The sequence below is a fragment of the Hordeum vulgare genome, chromosome 5H, assembly GCF_904849725.1.
Source record: "Hordeum vulgare subsp. vulgare chromosome 5H, MorexV3_pseudomolecules_assembly, whole genome shotgun sequence".
Classification (NCBI taxonomy): domain Eukaryota; kingdom Viridiplantae; phylum Streptophyta; class Magnoliopsida; order Poales; family Poaceae; genus Hordeum; species Hordeum vulgare.
In genome coordinates this window covers 123,270,288-123,295,838 of record NC_058522.1, presented here as the reverse complement: position 1 = coordinate 123,295,838, position 25,551 = coordinate 123,270,288, and the positions used below count along the sequence as shown (strand labels likewise).

At 43.0% G+C, this 25,551-nt stretch overlaps 2 protein-coding genes across 3 annotated transcripts; one reads left to right on the top strand and one right to left on the bottom strand.

Moving 5' to 3' along the window:
* The first annotated feature begins 2,094 nt into the window (after window positions 1–2,094).
* On the top strand, window positions 2,095–9,716 carry LOC123395601 (golgin candidate 6). The gene is made up of 19 exons (XM_045090627.1): window positions 2,095–2,317; window positions 2,415–2,490; window positions 2,763–2,815; window positions 2,953–3,080; window positions 3,170–3,369; window positions 3,461–3,534; window positions 3,618–3,687; window positions 4,223–4,276; window positions 4,371–4,466; window positions 4,622–4,672; window positions 4,748–4,837; window positions 4,965–5,078; window positions 5,170–5,241; window positions 5,341–5,526; window positions 5,752–5,852; window positions 6,097–6,145; window positions 6,549–6,614; window positions 7,173–7,931; window positions 8,874–9,716. The coding sequence occupies exons 2-19, from the start codon at window positions 2,428–2,430 to the stop codon at window positions 9,435–9,437; spliced, it is 2,790 nt and encodes a 929-aa protein (XP_044946562.1). The 5' UTR covers window positions 2,095–2,317; window positions 2,415–2,427; the 3' UTR covers window positions 9,438–9,716.
* Window positions 9,717–9,810: 94 nt separating this feature from the next.
* On the bottom strand, window positions 9,811–15,868 carry LOC123395602 (acyl-CoA-binding domain-containing protein 5-like). Of its 2 annotated transcripts, none has more exons than XM_045090628.1 (17): window positions 15,613–15,868; window positions 14,933–15,043; window positions 14,086–14,155; window positions 13,833–13,991; window positions 13,672–13,749; window positions 13,472–13,576; window positions 13,198–13,264; window positions 13,056–13,117; window positions 12,833–12,972; window positions 12,501–12,627; window positions 12,293–12,407; window positions 12,061–12,149; window positions 11,693–11,776; window positions 11,016–11,354; window positions 10,492–10,938; window positions 10,353–10,412; window positions 9,811–10,137 (listed from the first exon to the last, which is right to left on the bottom strand). In XM_045090628.1, exons 2-17 carry the CDS (start codon window positions 14,980–14,982, stop codon window positions 10,057–10,059), a joined length of 2,073 nt encoding a protein of 690 aa, XP_044946563.1. In that variant the 5' UTR covers window positions 14,983–15,043; window positions 15,613–15,868; the 3' UTR covers window positions 9,811–10,056. The 2 variants fall into 2 exon arrangements, with proteins under 2 accessions (XP_044946563.1, XP_044946564.1); XM_045090629.1 differs by having other exon boundaries at window positions 15,610–15,855.
* Window positions 15,869–25,551: the final 9,683 nt, after the last annotated feature.

The following is a 25,551-nucleotide window of genomic DNA, read 5'->3' as shown; positions in this document are numbered from 1 at the left end:
CAAAGGACACACAGTCCCGGGACACACGGTCCCTACCGTATTCTCCTTGAGCTAAGGACACACAGTCCTCGCCCAAAACTCGTGGTAAGTCTTCAGGACAGACTTTCAAACCCTCACAAGCTCGGTCACCCGACGATCCACAATTGACTGCTGGATTGCTCTAGACCATGACGCCTAACCGTCTGGAGGATGCACAGTCTCAAAGGTAAAAGGCTTCAGTTCCACACATGAACAAATTCTTCAGTGATGCTCAATCATTCGGTTTTTGGTTTGTGGTTTGGTGTTTGGGGTATTTCCTCACTTGATGATTTACTCTCGAAGACTCTGAGGAATTTGGGTTGCTCTAAATGGCAAGTGTCAGTTTCTCGCGGAGCAGCCAACCAGCTAGTGGTTGTGGGGGGCGGCTATTTATAGCCTGAGAGCATCCGACATGATTTGACATAAATGCCTTTAAATATTATGACCGTTGGTGTGGATAAGATCGGTGAGGTGGCGCGTATCGCGACAACGGTCTGAACTCTCAGCTGTAAGAGTCCTCATGTCTCTCATATTCCTCACTTGAGGCTTTTGTAGGTTTAGTCTTGGGTTGAGCATCATGAGGAGATTCATTCCGTAGTATTACCTCGACCCCCTTTAACAGTACGGTGCTCCTATGACCCAAGAGTAAAGAAAATGAAATATAAAGAAAAAATCTTCACGCTTCAAAGTCTTCGGACTGATTTTCTTCAGGACACACCAAATTCCTCATCTTCACTATCTTCATGAGGAATATCAATTTCATCGCAATTTCTTCGCGATCAAACTCTTCAGCATAAGACCAATTTCTTCACTCGAAGACATACATTTTTAGGGGTCGATATTCATCGTATAACTCAAACTCCTCAGCGACTTATAGAACATGTGTACACTTATAAACACATTAGTTACTTAACCTATAAGTCTTCAAACCACCAAAATCACTAAGGGCACTAGATGCACTTACAATTATTATAAGTGTTTACTCACCATTGGCTTGATTGATTTGGTCAAAAGCTGGAATATTTCTTTGACAAAAGCTTGCTAGAGACCATCGCTTCAAGGGAACCTTTCTATCGTGGGTTCGATAATCCAGGGCCACCTCTTGGGGAAATAGGTGTGGGTTACTTTCTGTTCTGTTACCGGATCACTATAAAAGGAAGTATTACTTGGCGGCGGCGACCTCGGCTGCATCTTTTTTCCTCACTCCTTCCTCCTCCAAGAAACCCTCTTCACCAACTCAACGATCGTCTCCTCCAAGGTTCACACCTTCTTTTGCTTCTTTGGGCGCACGGTGCGGTCGACAACGTCATGAAAAGTGGCACCCGGGAGGGGGCGACGGTGGGGTATGGAGTGTCAACCATGATGTGAGGGCGGGAAGGTTTTGGGAAAGAATGAAGGTAATAACACCTGCGTGTGCCATACACGGGCGGGCCAGGGGAGGACATGGGAGGGCGAGGTTGGAAATGGGTCCAAACGATAGAAAAGTGGACATCCATCCGTTTGCGTCGACATATTTGACTGCATTTTTTATACGCTCAAAACCATACGAATGCGGGCGGACGAAATAGGTCGACGCATTGGAATTGTCCTTAAATGAAAGGAGACTTGTTGGATCTCGCAGGATTCCGTCGATGTTTTTCTTCGATGAATTCAATGGATCCGATCTTGGTTCGTCCGTGTTCATGCAGGATTCCGTCGATGTTTTTCTTCGATGAATTCAATGGATCCGATCTTGGTTCGTCCGTGTTCATGCAGGATTCCGTCGATGTTTTTCTTCGATGAATTCAATGGATCCGATCTTGGTTCGTCCGTGTTCCTTCTGATCTACACATGCGTTGACCCTATGGTCCTTAGCACGACGACTTCTCAATTGTCTACTGCGGTGAGGTTTGTCAGACTCGGATGAGGGAGGGACAATGACGGTGGCGCATCTTCGACTCGCTCGAGTGTTTATAGTTGTCGCTAGGTTGTGTACCGACTTTGATGTATTTTTTACTTCTACTAATGTTTTCTGCACCACCTTGATTGACGATGAATAGATTGGACTTTTTTTTTTAAAAACAAGAGACTCGTTGGAAATGTTTTTGCTTCGGTGCAAACAGCGGAGGAGGTATCCCCCGTGACCCACGTAATTTTTTTTTTTCCCCCGTGACCCGACTCCATCCAGCCTGCCTCCCCACCCCTCTCCCCGCTCCCCGGTTGCTTCCAGGTCCAACCCCCCGATCTCCAGTCCCCACCTCACCTTCTCTCCGCCGTCGTCGACGCCGCCGCCGCTGCGGCGACCTTTTCCGGTTTTCAGGTCAGAGCTGCTTGCCCTCTCAAGAATACGCACTGTATCTGCTAAGTCTTCTTCAACCTATTCGATCCGGCTAACTGTTCCTCGCTACTCCACACAGGCGCTCGCGATCCATGGACTCCCGGTCGATCAACCTTCGGGGCTTCGCCGGAAGCGCAGGAAAAAATATCATGCAGGTGCTCACCCCCTCTCCCCATGACCTTAATCGAACCCGTCCCCAACCGCTCCTGCTTCTCTCTGTCACCGACGCACCCTAGGTCGGAGCCCGACATGGCGTCTTGCCGGTCGTATGAACGAGTTCTAGTCTCGTATAGCATGGAATGCTTCCTTCCATTGGAGCTCGTGCTCTAGTAGCAGCTGGACCAATGTGATGCCATGTTTTCATCAGAAGTTGGTGGAGCAAGTCTGATGTTTATTAACCCCATGTTCTATTGGTGTTGTCTCACAGGGGATTGGGGGATTCGTTTTCGGCAACGAGGCGTCCGAGTCCAAGGAAGATAGGTAGAGGCAGTTCGGCATGAATTTTTGTTCAGTCGTGTAATCATACTTTTAGGCCTATTGTTGCCTGAAAAACTTAGCACCTGGTTGACATATGCCACTTCTAGTGAGTGACCCTGTAACTGCATTATGTTTTACAGTTATGTCGAGAGATTCCTCGATCGCATAAGCAACGGCACGATGCCTGATGATAGGAGGTCTGCCATGACTGAGCTACAGTCCCTCGTGGCAGAGAGCCGTTCGGCTCAGATGTCTTTTGGAGCTATGGGTATCTCATTTCACTTGGGTCCTTGGTATTTGTACATTCATCTCTATGAGCGACTGATGTGTGATACATTCTTGCCAATTTGCAAATAGGCTTCCCTGTCCTTCTCAACGTTTTGAAAGAAGACCGCGAGGATGTTGAGCTCGTCAGAGGTGCCCTAGAAACCCTTGTGAGCGCGCTGACTCCTATTGAGACGTCACAGGGACTGAAAACTGAGGTCCAACCGGCATCAATGAACTCTGATTTGCTTTCTCGAGAAACAGAGAATATTTCTCTTCTCTTGAGCTTACTGGTGAGTTTACATTCTTTGCTTTTACTGCATGTAACTCGCTTTACCTGCTCCATCTGTCATGATTTATTTCTCCCTCCTGTTTGGTTCAAAGACAGAGGAGGATTTCTATGTGCGATATTACACAATCCAGCTTTTAACAGCGTTACTTACAAACTCGTTGAAAAGGTGCCCAGTAAGTCTTTTCTGTTGGGATGCATACACTACACTTTAAACCTTTTTAACTCCTTTTTATCCTTTTGGTATTTCAGATTACAGGAGGCAATTCTATTAATTCCTCGTGGCATAACAGTTTTAATGGACATGCTTATGGACCGCGAGGTTTAACACCAACCTCTTTTCTCCTCTTCCTGTAAAGAAGCACACATGCTATCCAGACATGTCTATTGTGCTAATATCAATTTTGCTTATCCTAAGTTATCCATGCAGTAGTAGTGTAATGCATGCGGAAACGGTTTATATGGTTACAATGTATGAAATCAGTTAGCAGCATGACTTTGATTTACAACATGAAGTAGAGATGTACAATCATGTTGATTTGGACCCTTATCTGTTCTTTTGAAGGAGTTGATATACGTGCTTTCACAAGTAATTATATTATTTGATGTTATTTACTTCAGTAGCGCCTCCTCTATCTTAGGCTGTAGTATGGTTTAATTAATTGAAAAAGCTAAAAATGCAGTTCTTTTGCAAATGCTGAAATTACTTTCTGCTGGTTGCAATCCAGAAGTCATGCTAAGTTATTGTTGTGTTCCCAGCACTCCAGCATCATCAATTTATAACATATTTTTATTGCTTTGTTTCTTTACTTGTGTGGTTATATAGCTCATATGGGTATCTTTGATGCATGTTGAAGGTCATAAGGAATGAAGCACTGTTACTTCTTACTTATCTGACCAGAGACGCAGAGGTTACTCTCTCATATTCTTTTTCATTTATTATGTTCCAAATATCAACTTGAACCTATCTGTGTATACTAAATGACTGGTAATTCACCCTTTCAGGAAATTCAAAAAATTGTTGTATTTGAAGGTGCATTTGAGAAGTTGTTTAGCATTATTGGGGAGGAGGGATTTTCTGATGGAGGCGTCGTTGTTCAGGTGATTATCCAGGAGCCATTTTATATGATCTGATCTGATCCGTTGCGTACTCGAATTGTCTAAAAGTTCTGGTTGTTCAGTTTCCAGTTGAAAGCTGTTTTTTAATTTTGTATAAAACTTTGTTGGTACTAATCTATTCTTTTTTGTTGGAGCAGGATTGCCTTGAACTTTTAAATAATTTAATACGGAACAATGCGTCCAATCAGGTATGTTTCTATCGAACAATTGTTTAGTGTTAGATGGTCATATTTTTCATTGACATAACTTTGTGCTAATATCAGATGCTTTTGAAAGAGACAATGGGCTTTGACCCATTGATATCCATACTAAAGATAAGGAGAGGCAGTGCATTCAATTTTACCCAACAAAAGGTATACCATTATAAATTAACCTATATAGCCTCACAGATAGATTACTCAAACTGACAACTAGTTCTGTTTGGCCCAAAAAGCCTTTATCAACAATACTTCACTGAAGTTAAAACTCTTGTCTCTTTAGACGGTAAACCTTCTCGGTGCCTTACATACTGTCGAACTGCTTTTGATGGGGGGCCCACCGGGTGAAACAGGTAAAGATACTAGCAAGATCACCAATCAAACTGCACTAGCTCAGGTACCCTTTTCTCCCTTCGTATATTTTCTAATCGACTACCTTATAACATCGAAGTAAGTTTCATCATATGGGCTTTACTAAAAAATGACAGAGAAACATTCTTGACCATCTTCTATTATTGGGCGTTGAGAGTCAGTGGGCCCCTGTAGCTCTTCGCTGTACGGTGAGTCCCTTATGGCAGTTGAGGTACCATGCAACTATATGTATAATATTTTTACTAAGTTGTGTTGTCGGATGTTTGTATATTGTTCATTTTTTCCAGGCATTGCGGTGTATTGGCAGCTTGGTACTAAGAAATCCTCAAAATCTCGATTCTCTTGCAAGCAAGCAAGTTGGGGAAGAACCTCATGTTCAGCCTGCACTGAATGCGATCTTAGCTATAATCCTGCGAACCTCCGTAGCACAGGAATTTGTTGCTGCTGATTATGTCTTCAAGTGTTTCTGCGAGGTGATCTTTTTACTGATATTTTTGCTGGTTCAAATAATCACGAACGTAAGGAGATAAGGAGACATTAAATTAGGCGATTAGTATTTTTCATCATTTTGATCAGATTTTCAGTTGTAACGTCTTAAGTAGAATATTGGCTATTCTTTCTGCTAAATTTTTGGTCTCCTTTGGTATATTGGTATGTATGAGCAAATAATAAGTAGTAGTTTTTTCTTTTTGGAACAGACAAATCCCAATGGCCAGGCATTATTAGCATCAACTATTGCTCCACATCCAAACCAAGGAACTGCCATCGATGGTGCTTCTAGTGACATGCCATTTGGAAGGTTAGTCTATGGTCCTTCTGTTGCCTTTAGTACAATGGGAGCATTATCTTTTGGCTCTATTTATTTCGTAATTTACTGCTGAGATCACTTATACCTACTGTACTAGAGATTGCCATTTCTGTCATCTCCATAACATATCACTATGGTTGCTGCTGTTTCTGCCACACTTCATGATGCTTTTTGTAGTCTGAATTCTACCACTCGTAAAGTTGCACCTTCACTTATGTTACCATTGTAATGGCAGTGCACTTCTGCAAGCTCTGGTGTCAAGTGATGTTAATGGGGATATGGAGGTAATGTCTTCTAATACAAATGCACTATTCAACACAATGGGTAATAGATCTCTTTAAATTTAGTCCAAATGATTTTTCTTTTGGACATATAAACAGTGCCATACATTCTTTCTTTGCTTTCATTCTGCCACCATTCTCCTCTTCAAATTTGATATATGCCTCTTCAGTTTATTTTATGACCAAGAGGCTGGATACTGTGATCATTGTTTGAGTTGTTTTTCTATTGTATATATATACACGATGTAATCTGAATTGCAGTCCTCATTTAGTAGTGTTCCAAGGAAGTCTTATTGTCTACTTTAGAATGAGAAATTTGATTGTTCGAGATGTCATGTTATCAATACCTGCAGTTTTCCTGTCTTATCTGATTTAAAAATCTGATGATTGATCCTAAAATTTGCAGGCATGTTGCAGAGCATCTAGTGTTCTTACTCACATAATCAAGGACAACTTGCAATGCAAAGATCGTGTATGTTCCCTTGCAACTTTTCATTGTCTGAATTTTACATGTACAAAGTAGGCTGGAGAAGCAACTACCCCACTGGCTGAGAATTACTTTTTGTGTAATTCCACTTGTCTGAATTGAACATATTGATCTACTTATGCCATTTTGCACAGGTTCAGTGACTTGGTTTCCTTTCCTGTTTTTGATGAGATTATCTAACAAATGGTTGACTCATTATTAATACTCCCTCCATCCATATATATAGGGCCTAATGTATTTTTCATGATTGCCTTTGACTATTAATAAGATTAATAGTATATGAAATATATAATGTAAAAATTATATCATTGAAAGCTTCTTTCACGTACGAATTTGAGGATATGCTTTGTGTAACTTGCATGTCATATATTATTGCTCTAACATATGGTCAAAGTTAGCCTTGAAAAACGCATTAGGCCCTATATATATGGATAGAGGGAGTATGATTGTTCTTGCATTGATTAACTGTTGAATTACAAGTTCATAACTAACATAAACCAATGCAGCTTCAATGGGTGGCTTTCTAACAACTTAATTTTTCAGGTATTGCAAATTCAGCTTGAAACACCTACACCATCCTTGGGACACACCGAGCCTCTCTTGCATCGGATTGTTACGTGTTTATCCTTTGCAGCTTTAGCAGAAGGAGAGAATGACCAAAGCAGTCAATTAGAAGGATCATATATTCAGCCTGTTATTCTCCGGCTACTCATCACATGGCTTGCGGACTGTGCAAATGCTGTAAATTGCCTTTTGGAATCAGCGGTACACCTAAACTACATAATCGAGCTTGCTGCAAATAAACGTTTCACCGGTTGCGTCCGTGGATTAGCTGCCGTTGTTTTAGGTGCTTGTGTCCTCAATAATGCAAGCCGTGAGAAGGGCCGAGATGCCTTTGCTGTTGCAGATACTATAAGCCAAAAGATTGGCCTTACTACATACTTTTTGAGGTTTGATGAGCTGCGGAAAAGCTTTCTTCACCTACCATCAGGGCAGCAGAACCACAAGCAGCTTTCACGGTCAAGTGCAAACAGTATGTCTGATTTCCAAGAGATTGAAGAGGAGGAAACAAATAAAGGCAATCAACATCCAGTCCTTTCGGAAATTTTTGATTCGCAATTTGTTAGTTTACTCAGTAAGCTTGAGAATGATATTAGAGAATGTATAATGGATCTCTTCAGCCGAACAAAGACCGCAACTGCAGTTCTACCTGCTGAGTTGGAGCAGAAGAACGGGGAGGTTGACGGAGAGTATGTCAAGCGCTTAAAGTCATTTGTAGAGAGACAGTGCAACGAGATGCAGGTTAGTTTCCTATTCATTACATTAATTCCAAGCAAAGAATCCATCTACCCAAACTAGTCCTGCCATTCTCACAAAAAAAAGGGTTTTGCACAATTTCTGATAATAGTTTCCATGAGCGCCAAGTTGTGTATGAAATAGAAATATCCTTCCACGTGTAAATACTGAGGTTCTGTTGACATGATCTTATCAACAAGTAATTGTTCTTGAATTAGTTTGTTGCTTCTATATTATGATGTGGTGAATAGAATTTAAACCATAGAGGCCTGATTGGTTGAAACCTAAGAATACCTAAGCATGGCAAACTTTTTTGGCTAACTTGTAGCCAAGAAAGTGGAGCCACACACTCAAGCTTAGCTGAAAGAAGTTAGTCTATGACGAATGGGCCATGCGGCTAAGAAAGTGTGGCAAACCATAGATTGGGTGGTGAACGAAACATGGCCTAGCTTTCTTAGGCAAGCTGTGGCAAACTGTGCTTAATGAATGTTGGGCTAGCTCTGTAATGATAGCTTGTTCAGTTCTCAATAACAAAATAGGCCAGCATGGTGATCGATCCTGACTCAGCATTGCTGAGAAATGACTGAAGAAAAAGCTGGTTTCCTGCAAAACTCAGTATTGCTGAGAATTATGAATGCTTCCCCTCTTTCACAAGCATAAAATATTTCATGTACGCTTATATTCAAGAACATGCAAGTAACCCAGTTGATAATTTTTATCTTGGTTTAAAAGGTCATAAATCCTCGCACATAAAAAAATCTGGTCAAATTTTCAGTGTAAATATGGATTCCTTTGTTATAAGAGCAGCTAAACCTTATTTGGCCACTACAGGAGCAACTGTTAAGTAAACTGGTTACTGGCAGGTTGTGTTGCTAGTAGTTTCAAGGACACTGTACTCTACCTGGTACAGAAATACGTAACAATATATTATTTGATTTCATTTTTCAGGACTTGCTAGGCCGAAATGCAATCTTAGCAGAAGATCTAGTGAGAACTGGTGGTGGCAGCACTTCAGATTCTTCCGATAAACCGAGCAGTGGCCGAGAAAGGGTCCAAATCGAAGCCCTCAGACAAGAACTGGAGGGCGCAGCACGGCGAATAGAGGTGCTCAAAACTGAAAAAGCTCAGATCGAAGCCGAAGCTAGCAACCAACGAAATCTTGCAGCAAAACTTGAATCTGATCTCAAGAGTTTGGCAGATGCTTACAACAGTCTTGAACAGGCCAACTACTGCCTTGATGCAGAGGTGAAAACCTTGAGGCAGGGAGGCAATGCTCCCTACCTGGATGTAGAAGCAATAAAAGCGCAAGCCAAGGAAGAGGCAGAGAAGGAAAGCGATGTGGAACTGAACGATCTACTCGTGTGCCTGGGACAGGAGCAAAGTAAGGTTGAGAAGCTGAGTGCAAGGCTGGCAGAGCTCGGTGAGGACGTGGACACCCTGCTGCAAGGTATCGGCGATGATGTTGCCTTGCCAGATGATGATGACGATGAAGACGACGACGATGAAAAGTAATATGTTTTTGCTTCACTTTCATCTATGGTGTGACCTAGCATCATTTATTCAATCATGGTGATGTGGGCCTGTGATAACAATTGTACAGTGGAATGTTGGTGATGTGTAGACAAAGGTGGCTATTTCATTTCTAAGTTATTTATGGATGCTAAGACTAAACTGCTGACCCACCTAGTTTAATTTGGCTATTTGATGTAAATTATATCATTTCAAGTAACCTGGCCCATCTTGATGTAAATTATATCATTTCCACCTAATAATGTAGGCTTTTGAAACGAAGATCTGACTTGATTTAATCAGATTAACAATAAGTCACTTACACAGGAAGGAAAGAAAATCAGCTCACTGAGAAAGCAACAAATACAACAGTATGTGCATTTGTAAATTACTTCAGTTATTAAGCTGTCAATCATCAACAGTTGCTCTCAGTCGATTATCTACAGCCACTCTTTGAATATGAATGCAAGCAGCTCAACGGTTCACACACAAAACCTATTGTTACATTACATATAGGGCGCTCAACTATAAAATTGATGTACAAGCCAATTTACAGACCACATCCCATAGATTTAGTATAGGTACATGATCATGAATTCGCCCCGCCTTTTCTTTTTGCCTACTAAGGATTATGAGGTTTCCTCGGCGTTAGGGACCTCCCTTCCGCCGTCTGCAGCCGCTGCTTCAGATGGAACACCTCCACCTGATCAATCATCAGAAACAGAAAGATCATGAGTGTTCAGGAAGAGAGTTCCTTTGTGTGAAAGTGCCTCAAGTGTTGGACGATTTTGGGAGACTTTACACATTATTAATGACCAAGAGTCTGATGCACCCTGAAACTGAAAGCCTAGGCTGGCCAAGGAAGCACCAGGATTCTATTCAACCTGTCAATGCATGAGCCAAGGAAGTCTCAAATACCTGTAGCTGGAACGCCCGCGACTGCTCTCCCGCCAAAGCCCTGCGGGTGGAATGCATCTCCTACAGGTCGCAGCAAAACAAACTCAGAACAGAAGTAAAGGAGAGCCAAAATCATCATGTGCCAATATACCGTCCTTGCCTTTCGGGTCTCATCCGCGACGGCCTTGAGGAACGCCACTTCCCGCTCGAGGCGCACATTGTCGGCATGCACGGCGTTAGACAGGCTGTTGGACTCCTCTTGTGCCAACTCCAAGCCTGCTATCTTCTCCTTGAGCAGCTCGGCCTCCTCCCCCCTGCTGGCCAGCCTCTTCTCCAGCTGCTCCCTACCACTCATGACCAAGGACAGGCTCTTCTCCGCCTGCTCTTTGCTCGCCAGTGCGGCCCCAAGCTGGTCCTCAAGCACCGCGTTCCTTCTGATCAAGTCTGTTATTTTGGTGTTGTGCAGATGGCTGACGTCTGATGAGCTCCTGGCTATCCTTCTTCCACTTGCTCCTTGGGTGTCTGAATTTTCTTCCTTGACGGCTACCGTTCTGGCCATGTCGGCCTGAGTATCGGCCCCTGCCCTCTTGCTCCGATGATCTTTCGGCTGCAAAAAACAATAAGCTATATATACATGGCAACAAAATATATGCTTGTCTATTGACTTGAATGTGTGTCACTTACGGTGCTTGCTGGACATGAAGAACAATCATCGACATCATCGTATTTGTCATCATCGATCAGTTTCTCAAGCTTTTGGGCTAAGCTGCAGTCTTCTACTTGACCATACTTCCTGTGGAGCGAAGTGCCCAGAGCTCCATGCTCCTCTCTAGACGCACGCTCGACTGTAGAGGCGAGACTGTGCCTTGCAACCGAACTATTAGAGTACAAGGGAGCACATTTGTTGAGATGGCCGGCAAGCTCTTTGGTGCTTGGAGAATACTCATACAGCAATGGGTCTACATCTGGGGCAGACCGCCAGCTAAAAGAATGGTCGTTTTGCAGCACCACTAATACTTCAACCTACACATAATCAGACATGTTCAGTGACACTCTCAATTTTACATCATAACTCCTACATTGAAATGTTTCAGTATATTCAGGTGCAGGCAATTGGCATATTGATAAGCAATTACACATAATTCAAGAATTAGAAAGTGAAAGTGCCAAATACACTCAAGGGATTTGAGAGAGGGAAAAAATATGCTACGAAGAAAATGTCAGCACTACAACACTGATAAAGTTACTGTTGAAAGCCTTTAGAACATGAGGAGAAGTACACACTGCAATAATATTTGTTCAAAATGAGAATGCAACTCGTCAAAGTGACACAAGAAAATGCTCGATGGTAAAAGTTTCACCTTGTCGGATGGATCTTTTTTGTTCCCTCCAAAAGCAACAAGAACGATCTTGTCCCTGTGGTACAAAGGAACCATGCTGAAACCCTGCATGAAATCATTTTTGCTTGGTTAACAACCAGATAAAATGAGATAATATGATAACTAGTTGGCCTATAGAAGTATTATACACTAGAACTGCACTACGTACATGGTTTTGTCTCTGCAAGAAGTTTTGCTCTTGACATAAATATTTCAACTATTGTGAGCGAGAAGTCTAGAACACAAGCATGAATATGATTTCTGTACTTTAGTATAGCTTCCTTAGAACACAATCAGAGTTGTATTTTAGTACCAACATAAGAGAGGCAAGTATATATCAAGTGGCTTACTTTCTTTGTAGTAATCGAGGAACTAGGCGGTACTGCACGAACAGTCCACTTCGATTCTAAAATATCAAAAACCCAGGTTTCCGCTTGTCCTGAGAATTTGATTTCTTGTTAGAAGTTCCCACATGACGGGGACAAAGCATTCTTCTAAAAACGCACACACTGTGCACATATGAATCATAATCTACTACCAATCTTTCAAATGTTAGGCATAAAGTGAGAGCTTGAAACATACGTTTCTTCTTGCTTCCACCACCAGTAATGTACCACTTGGTTCCACATAGAGCTCCACTACAACCTGCTCGAGGCGATGGGTGAGGACCATTTGTCTTCACCCTTGACCATACCATCTGACAAGAAGATATATACTTAAGTAACCATTAACATGCATCATACCAAGTGACATAATTGGTGATGTAATCAAGTAACCTCACAAAACTTACTGTCTCAAAATCTAAAGAAAATAGATCATTCAAGGTCTTGGATTTTGAGTGGCCTCCAAATATTAAAAGGATCCTATCATCATACAATGCAGCAACATGATTGGATCTAGGAGAAGGTCCGGCGCCTCTGCAACAATCAGCATACAAGAATGCATATTAAATTCAAATAATTTTCTAAAAACTAGAATGCTTCTTGATGAAGAGTATTAGGCAGTGAAAATTATCAGTGATTATACTAATTGACATCCTAAAGTGAACCATGAAGCAAATTTGAAAAAGAAATTCAACTCCACACTCCACAGGATTCTACGGAATTCAGAAGCATGACTTACTTATAGTTCAAAGGAAGCCATGTTGATGACTTGAGATCGAACATATGAAGATCATGTCGCTTCTTTCCTTTTGCATCCTCACCACCAAAAAGTATCAACGTAGCGCCTGCCCTGGTCACTGTGTGGCCGCTTCGAGCTGCCTAAAATCAGAAGCACAAACCAACTCTGTCAGGTCAAATGAATGTTTTAACCACAGGATAGCACTCAATACTTAATAACTTACAGGGATATCACCCTTGGCTTCCATCAATGACCAAATTTCCGTTTCAGTATTGAAAACCCAAACTGCAGCAAACACAGGTTGTGTAATCTATCGGGCAGAGGAGGTTAACATCATATAAATAGGGCTTTGGAAGTGTGAGAACCTGATAAACAATCAGTAGCAGGCTCACTTCTGCCTCCAACAAGAATAACGCTATTCCCCCAAGAAACCTGTACATCAAACGGATCAAGCTTAGCTATTGCTCTATCAAGCCACATTCCTAAATATTTATTCAGTTGTCAGGTCCATTGCAAAAAGCGGCCCAAAGGAAAAATAATTATAAGATGACTAGTAGCCAATTAACTTGATAAAGCTAATCTGTATTAAGAATAGATAGTGAGAATTGCGGTAACAATAGTGAGTTACAAGAGGTATACCATACAATGACCTTTGCAGGCTGGTAACTTGAAAGTAGATCGAATTGGCGATGGAAGAACTTTCGGAGTGGTAGAATCCCATGTAAGCTTCTCCAGATTCAATATCTGATGAATATAGAGGTATAATCATAATGTCAATGGCCGAATAACATGATATTTCCTAGTAGGTAGTCCTTAACAACACATAAAACTACAATTACCTTTGTATCATCCAACAAGTGCTGACCAGAATCACCACCAAAAACTACCATCTTGCTGCCTACAATGGCTGCCGCGTGCTGTTGCACATACATATCGACATTCTGATGAGGGCTGTGAACTTGATCACAGTTAAGAGTTCATAGTTTAGGTTGTTGCTTACAGAGAAACGAGGAGCAGGTTTGTCGCCCTCTGTGGACAACACTGCCCAATTCTCTGAGCTATCCAATGCACGGGCATCGAGATCAAATGAATCAGACGAGCAGCGGTAAGCAAGGTCATCTGCACGGCCACTCACCGATGCTGTGATTGGGTCACCACCCTGAAACAAACCAATGTGCTTACTATCCAAATTTGGCACAGATAGGATTTTTTTTAACAATTGATATAAGTACTTTAGGCACAGAGGCACTCACATTTGACAGGCTGAGGTGCCCCCCAGGGCTCCTAGAGCCATGCAAAGGATCACTCTTGTTTCCCTTCGACCTGCATAAGTCTTGAAATCATCACTCCCTGCTTTCTTTTGTGAGAGAATATTGTATAGTTATTCTTGGAGAAGGTACAGCCATGAAAGATAAAAGAGCAAGAAAAAGAAAGAAGCTAAATACGATTAATTATAGCAAGAATATTCAGACATCAAATGTGAAATTTGATTTCAGTAAGTTCAGGAACTACTAGACAGTGCATAGGCTAGCCGCACATTACAAATATATGTGGCTCATTAAATTTAAATTTCCAATTCTCCAAGTTTCATCATTAAATTCCATTGCACCAAATCATTAGATTACATCTCACCAAAATTTATCATTAAGTACGACGATAGGACATTTCACTTTCTTTCACAATATTTGTAATCATGACTCGACCACTAGGAAATGGGACTGCTCACTCTCAGACACACTTTGGCTTATGCTTAGTCAAGTGAGGATTTCAATCTAAGTATGCACCATCTTGCAAACATGTCCGGATCCGGAGTTTTTTTGGGATAAAAACCGCACTTCACCAAATTTAATCATTAGATTTTCACCATTTTCTCATCTTTTTCAGAATAAAATTACCATCGGATTTAAATTTCACAAAAAATCATCAGTGCTACTTGTCTGAACTTGGTACAGTCCATTAAAAGAAAGAACAAGCTTCTCAGCAGAAATCATCACTCCAGTACCATATGCAAACCCATTTATTAAATGAACCAAAATGGGCAACTGGTACTGGATGTAATCAGGTCCAGGAGCTTAATAGTTGCCAAAATGAGAGGTGCACCTTCCAAGCTTCATTCGGCGGCGCGAAAAACCAAACATGTTTGGCTTCATATTTCTCCCAAATTCGTCCTAGAAGCAGACCGCCGGGCCGCACATTATATCCCACTGTCACCTGCAGACAAGTCAATGCAAGAAATCAGTTAAAAAAATGGTGGTAAATGGGGATTCGGTGGGGTGGGTGAGCCTTGGCACACCAAATCATGGCGGAAATCAGGGGAACGAGGCGACGCACGAGACCAAGAAGGGGAGACGAGCTCCCTCGCAGGAAAAATAATAAATAAATAAATAATCGGGCAATGATCTTCCTTGGGGATAAATTAGCTTCGTCTTGGGATTTCGAGCAAGAAAAACAAATCACCGAAGGAATGGGGTGAGAATCATCCACGCAACAATGTAAAAAGGAAACTGGGCAGGAAGAGAAGAAGAATCAAGGGACACCAGCTCTTGTTTTTTTTGGGGGGGGGGGGGGGGGGGGGGGGGAATGGCCAAGAACAGCCGCATTCCTTCCTTTTTTTCTACCTCGGAAGAAGAGGAAGGTGAGTAGAAGATGCATTGCTGTTGCATATAGTACTAGATCAAAGAGAGACGGAGAGATTCATCATCATCAGAAGAAGGAATTTGCTCAGCCACCAAACGCACGAAATCGTCAGCAAGGGAGAAGAAAGAGCAGGAGAATACCACCTCTGCAGCGGAGGCGGAGCGAGGATCCACCGGCACTGGCACTGGCACTGCCGCTGGCGTGGTGGAAGGGAAGGGGGGAGGAAACAAGCAGCCGAAGCTGGTCCTGCGCGCTCGGGACTACGGCCGCGGACCGTGACAGTGAGAACTGAAAAGGTTGATCCCGTAGCGGCCGGCAGTAGCAGGAGAGCTTTTCAGCTCACTGATTTCACCACGCCCTTTTGGACCGCCTGCAGGTGTAGGAAGGATCTCCGTGGAAATCTCGTGGGATCCGTAACCTAAATGCTGCTAAACTAATGCTGCGCTGGCTATCCACACGCTCCAAACACACGTTACAACTTGCTATCTTAAAAAATGTTAGAGTTTAATTAATTATGTAATTAATTAAGTTAATCCCTACTTGTAACCGCACGCACGATGCGGGAACCGACATATGCGGGAACCGCCTTTCCCTGTCATATAAAGTTCATCATCAAGAATAAAGTGGATAGTTGTTTTCCATTTACATCTCTCTCTTTTTCAATCACAACACGTTATCAGCACTGCTTCTTTCAGAGTGCCTTCGAGGAGAAGAGATCAACAGGAAGAAAAGGTAGGATGCCTCGTTCAATGCCGACGAACCTTCGTCGCCTGCTGCAGAACGACGTCCGTCGTCGCCGCCTTGCTGCTCTCCACCGCAGGTTCGGAGAGCGCCACCGCTTCGACGGTCGACGCCATGGAGCGGGTCGCTACATCGGCCGTCGCCACGGCGCCGGTGGCTACCGAGCGATCCGTCACGGCCTGGGCACCCGCTCCCTGAGCGGTGCGAATCCAGCAGTTGGCGCCGAGTCCCGAGCCCCGCTCGCACTGGATGCCCTCGGTTGGCTCCTCGCTGGCCCTGCCCCGCCGATGCTCGGGGCCGACGCAGCACAGGGAGCGCCGCCGCCGGGTTTTTAGTGCTCTGCCCATGGATGGGTAGTTTGCCCACTCCACGGTTACGACGCCGTCGCCGCCGTGGACTCCGTCGAGCCGGCCCCCGTCACCATCTTCGAGGTCGGCTCTACCAGCGCCGCCGGGCCACGCCCCCCGTCTTCGACCCCCGCGGTTGTCGAGATGGGGAGCGGCTCCTCCGCCCACGCGCCGAGTGGCGCCTCCATCTCCGCCCCCGCGCCGAGCGGTTACTCCGCCCCCGTGCCAAGCGGCGCCTCCACTTTCGCGGGCGGTTACTCCGCCCCCGCGCCGAGCGGCGCCTCCATTTTCGCGAGCGGTTACTCCGCCCCCGGGCCGAGCGGCGCCTCCAACTTCAAGTTCGGTGCCTCCGCCCCCGCGCTGACCGGCGCCTCCGCCTGCGCGTCCGTGCCCCGCGCCGGCGCCTGCGCCTCCAGCTTTGGCTCCGCTGCCCGCAACTTTTCCTGCGCGGCGACCGTCGACGCCATCGCGCCCGCGGCGCCGGCTGCGCACCCATGCCTGCGCCTGCAGTCTGCAGCGCTGGCTTCGCCCCCGCGCCCGCGCCTGCCGTCCCCGACGCCAGCGACCCCTCCGACGCGCCGCCGGCTGATGCCCTTCGGCCTCGCGGCGGCGGGCTCTCCGTCGAGCAGCCGCGCCCCGCGCGCTGGCTCCTGGAGCCCGGCTACCCTGGGGCTCGCGAACGGCGCCTCGCCTGGCCCTCTGCACCCGAGCGGGTCTTCCGACGAAGAGGAGGATGTGCGCGGCGGAAGCACACTAGCCCGTCACCGGTGAAAGCTGCGGTGCAGCACGAGCAGCTCTCCATGGCGCACTGGCTGTTCTTGCTCTGGTGAAATGAATGGATGCCTGTGTACTAGCTGTTCTTGCTCTCGGTGCCGGTGTACTAGCTGAGGCTTAATCGTAGTGACTGAGTGCTGCCTTATCCTCTGGTGAAATAAATAGATGCCTGTGTACTGCGGTGTTGGAAATATTTAGCAGAGCACACGTGGTCTAGCAGTAGTATACTAGTACTATTTGATATCTGTTTTAGGTTAATTCCAGTAGCATCAACAGTAGATCTAGCAGTAGACTAATCCCTGCTTAGATCCTGCTTAATTCCTGTTTTAATTTCTGTAGAGTACTTTGTATTCCAGCATATATGTGATGTAATATATATTTCCATGTTTGCTACATGTTGAGATTTATTACCCGTATTATTTGTAATTGAGATTTTAAATTTCTTGCAAATAAAAATCAACCCCTCGTCTTAATTGAGCTTTTGGCTTAATACGAGCATGAGTTGATATGCAAAATTTCAGAGTGTTTTTCTTTCAAATTGATGTTTTGGGACCACATAGTAGTGAGTTGATCTACTGCATAGCAGATTATCGCCACTACGATTAAGCCTACATTCTATCATATTGATATGATGATTGCTTAATATTGTGCCCTCCCATACATTTTATTAAGTTATGACATAAGGTACTAGAAACATGAGTATCTACTGATTTTTATCAGATTATACTCTCTAGTTCTGAGAGACGGACCCCGAATTTTCTTTTGGGACGTATCTACAATGTGTCAAACTTAACAATTTGAAAGTCACACTAATGATTTCAAGCCCATTTCTTGAAGTTAACATTAATTTTGCAACGTTCAATACAACGTAACCATGAAGGTTTTTATTTACCACGGTGTAAATCAATAATCTCTGGTTTACCCATGTAGGTAACTAATGGCTGGAAGAGAGTTCGATGCACTCGACCTCAATGACCACAACTATCCTACCTGGGCCATGGACATCAAGATCGCTCTTGCATCCCGTGGATTAGTGCGTGCAATCCAGACTCCGGAAGATCCTCTTCCGGATGGAGTCACGCCGTTGAGAGATGAACAGAAATATGCCGCCTTATACATCATAAGGCACCATATCCACCCAGATCTCAAATCTGAATATTTGGAGGAGGAGTCCCCACTTACTCTGTTTCAGGCCCTCAAGACGAGGTATGAACAGCAAAAGGCAGTTGTCCTGCCGGAAGCACTCCACGATTGGACGCATATCCGACTTCAGGATTTCAAATCCATCGGGGCATACAATCACGAGGTTCATAAGATAAGTTCCAAATTACGCTTTTGCGGGAAGGAACCTACTGATGCGGAAAAGATAGAAAAAACTGTGTCTACTATGCTCCCATCTGAAAGGGTCCTCCAGCAACAGTACCGCGCTCGTGACTACCAAGTCTATTCCGACCTCATTCATATCCTACTTCAGGCTGAAAAGCATGATGAACTACTCGCTAAGAATGGTTCTCAGCGTCCCGTTGGTTCCCAACCTCTGCCTGAAGTTCATATGAACGTCGTGAACAAAAGAAAGTTTGATGGTGCGTCCCATGGCAAGCCATCGAACTTCAAGGGTAAACGCAAGCGCAACCGGAACAGAAAGCCTGGAAACTCGGACCGTGGGAAAGGCACCGCAAAGCCCAAGTTTGATAAAACTAAGCTTTGTGACAAGTGTGGATGCTACACGCATCCTACCAATAAGTGCAAGACCCCGAAGCATCTGGCAATTCTGTATCAGCAATCTAAGGGACGCAAAGTACCTCACGGGAAAAGGTTTGAAGCCAACTTCAACCTTCATCCAGATGACACCAATGGAGCTGGTGGTTCGCAAGAAGTTCCTCCCGGATCTAGCAACACCATGACACTCCATACATCAGAGGATCCTACAGACACGGAGAACATGATGGTTGAGTACGCCTCAACCGACATGTTTGGAGACTTCGATTAGTCCCATTATCTCCTTAGTGATCGATTTATTAAATAAATCATATCCACGTGTGATGATTGTAATAGAACATAAGTATTGTTGTCATTTATATATTGTATCAGCACTTTGATATAATAAGATTGTATTCTATGTATTGAAATAAGGTTTTCTTATTGAAAATTCCTCATTTTTATATATAGCTTTCTACGGGGACAATCCGATGGAAGAGGAACTATGCCTTGTGGACAGTGCTACCACAAACTCCATTCTGAGGGAGTTGAAATATTTTCAGACTCTGAAAAAGATGAATGGAGATATTTTGACAATCGCTGGACGCGATACGGTAATTGTTGGCACTGGACGTGCCATATTTACCCTCCCAGGTGGTACACAGGTGACAATTGAGGATGCCTTGCTGTATCCCAATTCATCCCGTACCCTCATCAGTTTTCGAGATATCCGTAAAAATGGTTTTCACATTGAAACTCATCAGGACAACAAAGAAGAGTTTCTATTCTTCACAAAAGATTACGGAAATGGCAAGCAAGTACTTGAAAGAATTCCTTCACTATCGTCCGGACTGTACTATACGTACATGAAGCCCGTAGAACATGTTGCTTACAAGGTAATTTTTCAGAATGTTAATGCATTCCAAACTTGGCATGATCGCCTTGGCCACCCCAGTGTTGGGATGATGAGGAAAATTACTAGCAATTCCATTGGTCATAATTTGCTTGAGTCAAAGTTTCCTCAGTCATCAGACTTTGTGTGCACATCCTGCGCCACAGGGAAACTAATTTTGAGGCCATCACACCTTAAAATACAAGCTGAACCGCTTCAGTTCCTTGAACGCATTCAAGGTGACATTTGTGGTCCTATCCAACCATTATCTGGACCATTTCGGTATTTCATGGTTCTGATTGACACATCTACACGATGGTCACACGTGTGCCTTCTATCCACACGAAACCATGCATTTGCCAAGATAATGCGGGAAGTAATTATGTTACAGGCCCATTATCCAGAAAATCGGATTAAATCAATTCGCATGGACAATGCTGCAGAATTCTCCTCACGTGCTTTCAATGACTATTGCATGGCCTTGGGGATAGAAGTTCAGCACTCTGTCCCATACGTCCATACTCAAAATGGTTTGGCTGAATCTCTAATTAAAAGGATCAAACTCATTGCAAGACCTTTGTTAATGAATTGCAGCTTGCCAACTTCGTGTTGGGGTCATGCAATTTTACACGCTGCTGACTTAATCCAATTGCGACCTACTGCATATCACAGTACTTCCCCTCTGCAATTGGTACGTGGAAATCCTCCCAGCATTTCCCATCTGCGTAAGTTCGGATGTGCTACGTACGTCCCAATCTCACCACCACAGCGGACATCCATGGGCCCACACAGGAAACTTGGGATCTATGTGGGGTACAAATCACCGTTGATTATCAAATACCTGGAACCCCTTACTGGGGATTTATTCACAACCCGTCACGCTGATTGCATTTTTGACGAGGAACATTTTCCGGCATTAGGGGGAGATTTCAAGTACCAGAAAGAATGCCCGGAAATTGATTGGAATGCCATTGCCATTTCAACCTCTGATCCACGTACTCAAGAGACCGAATTACAAGTTCGGAAAATTATTAATTTGCAACATCTTGCAAATAATCTGCCAGATTCATTTACTGATCTAAAAGGTGTTACAAAATCCTTGATTCCAGCCAGGAATGCGCCCGAAAGAGTGGAGGTACCAACTAAAACCACTCAACTCCGTGTTCCTAAAAAGAGGGGGAGTAGTACGGCCGCTGACCCGGAACTTGCTTCTCGCAAGCAGTAAAGGAGAGAGAGGAGAAAATCCTCAAAATCAGTAAATGCAAGTCAACTCAACGTTGATGAACACCTTATGGGTAGTTTACATCCAGTAGAAGGGCAACCTTCACAACCCAGCTCCAGTGTGCACAAACTAGCTGGAACATCGGAACACCTAGACTCAATCGTATTGGGAAATAATGAAGAGTCTCTAGGGGTGCAAGAAATTTCCATCAACTATGTTGATTCTGGAGAATCATTTGACCGCAAGTCTACAACTGTCGACATATATTTTGCTGAAAAGATTGTAGATATCCTTATCACTGATCATGATCCAAAGTCTATCGTCGAGTGCCAAAGGCACTCCGACTGGCCTAAATGGAAGGATGCAATCCAAGCAGAAATTGCCTCGCTTAACAAAAGGAAGGTATTCACTGAAGCAATACCTACACCTCCCAATGTTTTCCCTGTGGGATTCAAATGGGTTTTCCTCCGGAAACGGAATGAGAACAATGAGGTGGTGAGATATAAAGCAAGGCTCGTAGCACAAGGTTTTACGCAGAAACCCGACATTGATTTCAATGAGACATACTCTCCAGTAATGAGTGGAACAACTTTTTGATATCTTATATCAATGGCAGTACAAAATCGTCTATCCATGCAGTTGATGGACGTCGTGACCGCATATCTTTATGGGTCACTAGATTCGGACATATATATGAAGGTTCCTGATGGTATCTCTGTCCCGAGTAACAATGCAAAACGCAACATATATTGTGTAAAGCTGAATAAGTCATTGTATGGCTTAAAACAGTCGGGGTGGATGTGGTATAACCGACTAAGTGAGTTCCTTCTTCAGAAAGGTTACTCCAATAGTGATGATTGCCCATGTGTCTTCATCAAGAAGTCCTCTACAGGATTTTGCATCATTTCTGTGTATGTTGATGATCTCAACATCATCGGCAATGCACCAGATATTGATAAAGCACGCAATCACCTAAAGATGGAATTTGAGATGAAGGATTTGGGTCAAACCAAATTTTGCTTGGGTCTCCAACTCGAGCACCTTACCTCAGGAATAATGATACACCAAGCTGCCTATATCCAGAAAATATTGGAGAAATTCAATATGGACAAATCCTACCCATCTAAAACTCCCATGGTGGTTCGATCTCTAGACATAGAGAAAGATCCGTTCAGACCAAGGGATGATGGTGAAGAGATTTTGGGACCCGAGGTTCCATATCTCAGTGCTATTGGAGCGATTATGTATCTTGCAAATTGCACAAGACCAGATATTGCATTTGCAGTAAATCTACTTGCTAGACACAGCGCAGCTCCCACCAAACGCCATTGGTCGGGAGTCAAGAATGTTTTTCGATATCTCCAAGGCACAAAGGATCTTGGTCTATACTTTCAGTTCCAGGAAAAACTGGACTTTGGTATAATTGGATATACAGATGCTGGCTATTTATCTGATCCCCATAATGCCAGATCGCAGACCGGCTTTGTGTTCCTACATGGTGGAACTGCTATATCATGGAAGTCTTCGAAACAGACCCTTGTTGCAACATCTACCAATCATTCTGAGATAATTGCTTTATATGAGGCATCACGTGAATGCACGTGGCTTCGCAGAATGATAAACCACATACAACAGTCATGTGGAATTGGTTCTATCGAATCACCTACCATTATCTATGAAGATAATGCGGCTTGTGTTGCACAGATGCAAACAGGATACATAAAGAGCAATGTCACTAAGCATATTGCTCCTAAGTTGTTTTATCCCCATGAACTCTAGAAGAGTGGTGAAATCAACATCTTGCAAGTCAAGTCATGTGATAATCTCGCTGATCTTTTCACAAAGTCTCTACCAGCTTCAACATTCCAGAAATACCTTCATGGAATTGGTATGCGACGGCTCCGAGATTTGCAAGAGTCAGGGGGAGTATCTTCTTAAACTGTTCCTGTTCAAAGCCTCATATTACACTCTTTTCCCTTTATGAGTTTACTCTAGAGGTTCTCATCAAGGTTTTTAATGAGGTAATATCAACATAAGAACACATGTCATACTATCTGTTTTCCCCACCGGGGTTTTTAGGAAAAGTATATACGACATGTTTATTGTCCTCTTATTCTATGGATGCATTTCATATGGAGTTAACGGAGGCAATAACCATTATATGCGGTATCATTTTCTCCTTATTTTCCTAGAGGGTTTGAAGGAGTTTTAGCTGCATATACTACACCACTCCTTATATTTTTCCCACAAGGTTTTTGGAGGAGATTATTACAAGATGATGAACACGTTCAAGGACAAGTAGAGATTAGGGGGAGTGTTAGAGTTTAATTAATTATGTAATTAATTAAGTTAATCCCTACTTGTAACCGCACACACGATGCGGGAACCGCACGCACGATGCGGGAACCGACATATGCGGGAACCGCCTTTCCCTGTCATATAAAGTTCATCATCAAGAATAAAGTGGATAGTTGTTTTCCATTTACATCTCTCTCTTTTTCAATCACAACAAAAAATAGTGCTACTAGTACATGATGTCTTCCAGATGATGGAGTACCCTTTTACGGAAATGGTTGAAAAGTACATTAAAGAGATTTGTTCAAACATGGATACTTTTATTAATAATGTGCGAACTAAAACTGAAAATACATGTAGTTTAATTTATATGATGATATATATATCTGTAAAATATTTATTGAATATATGTAGCACATCAAAATGAGGGTGGCTCAACATTTTCTCCCAGGTCAGTGAGGTGGGCTCTTTATCATGCATGGTTGTAGATAAATAGGATAGTGTGGACCACCTATTTAAAATTTTATATGATACTACATTAATCTCCAAGACCTAAACTTTGACGACCATATATACTACAAATATATAATAATAAATAGAAAATATACACTGAGATATGCATATTTACTCGGTATATTAATAGTCGGACTTTTAGACGGAAGGCACAAGGTTCCAGCTTGATAGCTGACTAGTTTGTAAGTCATAATTTGTTTATGGAACATAGAAAATACTCCCTTCAATTTTTTACTCCGTGTATAAGATTTCTATCAAGTCAAAGTGTATAAAGCCTGACCAAATTTGTATTAAAAAAATATCAACATCTACAATATAAAAAAATGTATATATATATATATATATAATATGAAACTACATTCCATAAAGAATCTGATGATATTGATTTGATATTGTAAATGTTGATTTTTTTTCTATAAGTTTGGTTGAACTAGATACTTTGACTTCAGATAAAATTTATACGCGGACTAAAAAGAAACGGAGTATTTGTGACTGAAAATGTAATTTTCAACACAGAATTGAACCCACATGAAGAATTCTAGCTATCACCACCCTTGTTTGTTGATGTTCTAAGAGAACAAGTTCTTGAGGGATGCATCTATTGACGCAAGAGCATGTCTACACTCAACCATCATTTTGGAAATTATATATTGAATCCATGCTCGAGTCAATTCTTTAAAAAATCCAAACCTATGGAGAGAGCGGATAATATATTTTAACACCACTCCTCACGTCTAGGCTTTTTTAGTCCATACACGTGGGGTCGATGTGGGCCACATAATATTTTCTTAATACTGCATTAGTAGAGTCTTGAACCAAAGATCTTTTGGCTCTAATACCATATTGAATTCATGCTTCATCCAATTCTTTCAAAAGTACGAAGTGATTGAGAGAGGAGGACAATACATTTCAACAAATATGATTTTCATATGACAAATAATCAGAGCCATTCATCAAATCGGTTGTGTGGGCTTGTGGCCGTCCATGCTGAAAGCCAAAGGCTTTGGTGACAGATGGACCTCGAAGTGATGAAGTTCACCCCGCTCTCGAATCATTCAGTAGATCAACATGATTTTTTCCTCAGGTACATCTTCACTACTTTTCAATGGGGTTTCAGGAAAAAGGTTCTTCTGCAAAAGAGGAGTGAGGCAAAGGGATCCCCTCTCCCCCCTCTTATTTGTACTTGCAACTGATCTGCTTCAGTCCATCCTCAATGAGGCCATGAGGAATAAGCCAATCACCCTCCTATTGCTAGCCAAGCATGTCCTCACTTTCTAGTTATACAATATGCAGATGATATCATTCTGGTGCTGCAAGCACACTTGGTGCAGATGGACCATATTAAAAATCTACTATTTCATTTCTTTGCTTTTACTGGACTCAAAGTAAATTATGATAAATCCATATTAGATCGAGTTAATGTGCCTGAAGTTGAGTTACCAGGTCTGATATCTTTATTGGGATGCAAAGGAGGAAGCTTTCCATTCACTTACCTAGGTCTTCCCATGAGCACTTCTAGGCCAAAGATAGAGGACTTTAGCCCCATCACGTAGAGAACTGAAAGAACACTCTCAGGATACTCAACACTGCTATCTTATGA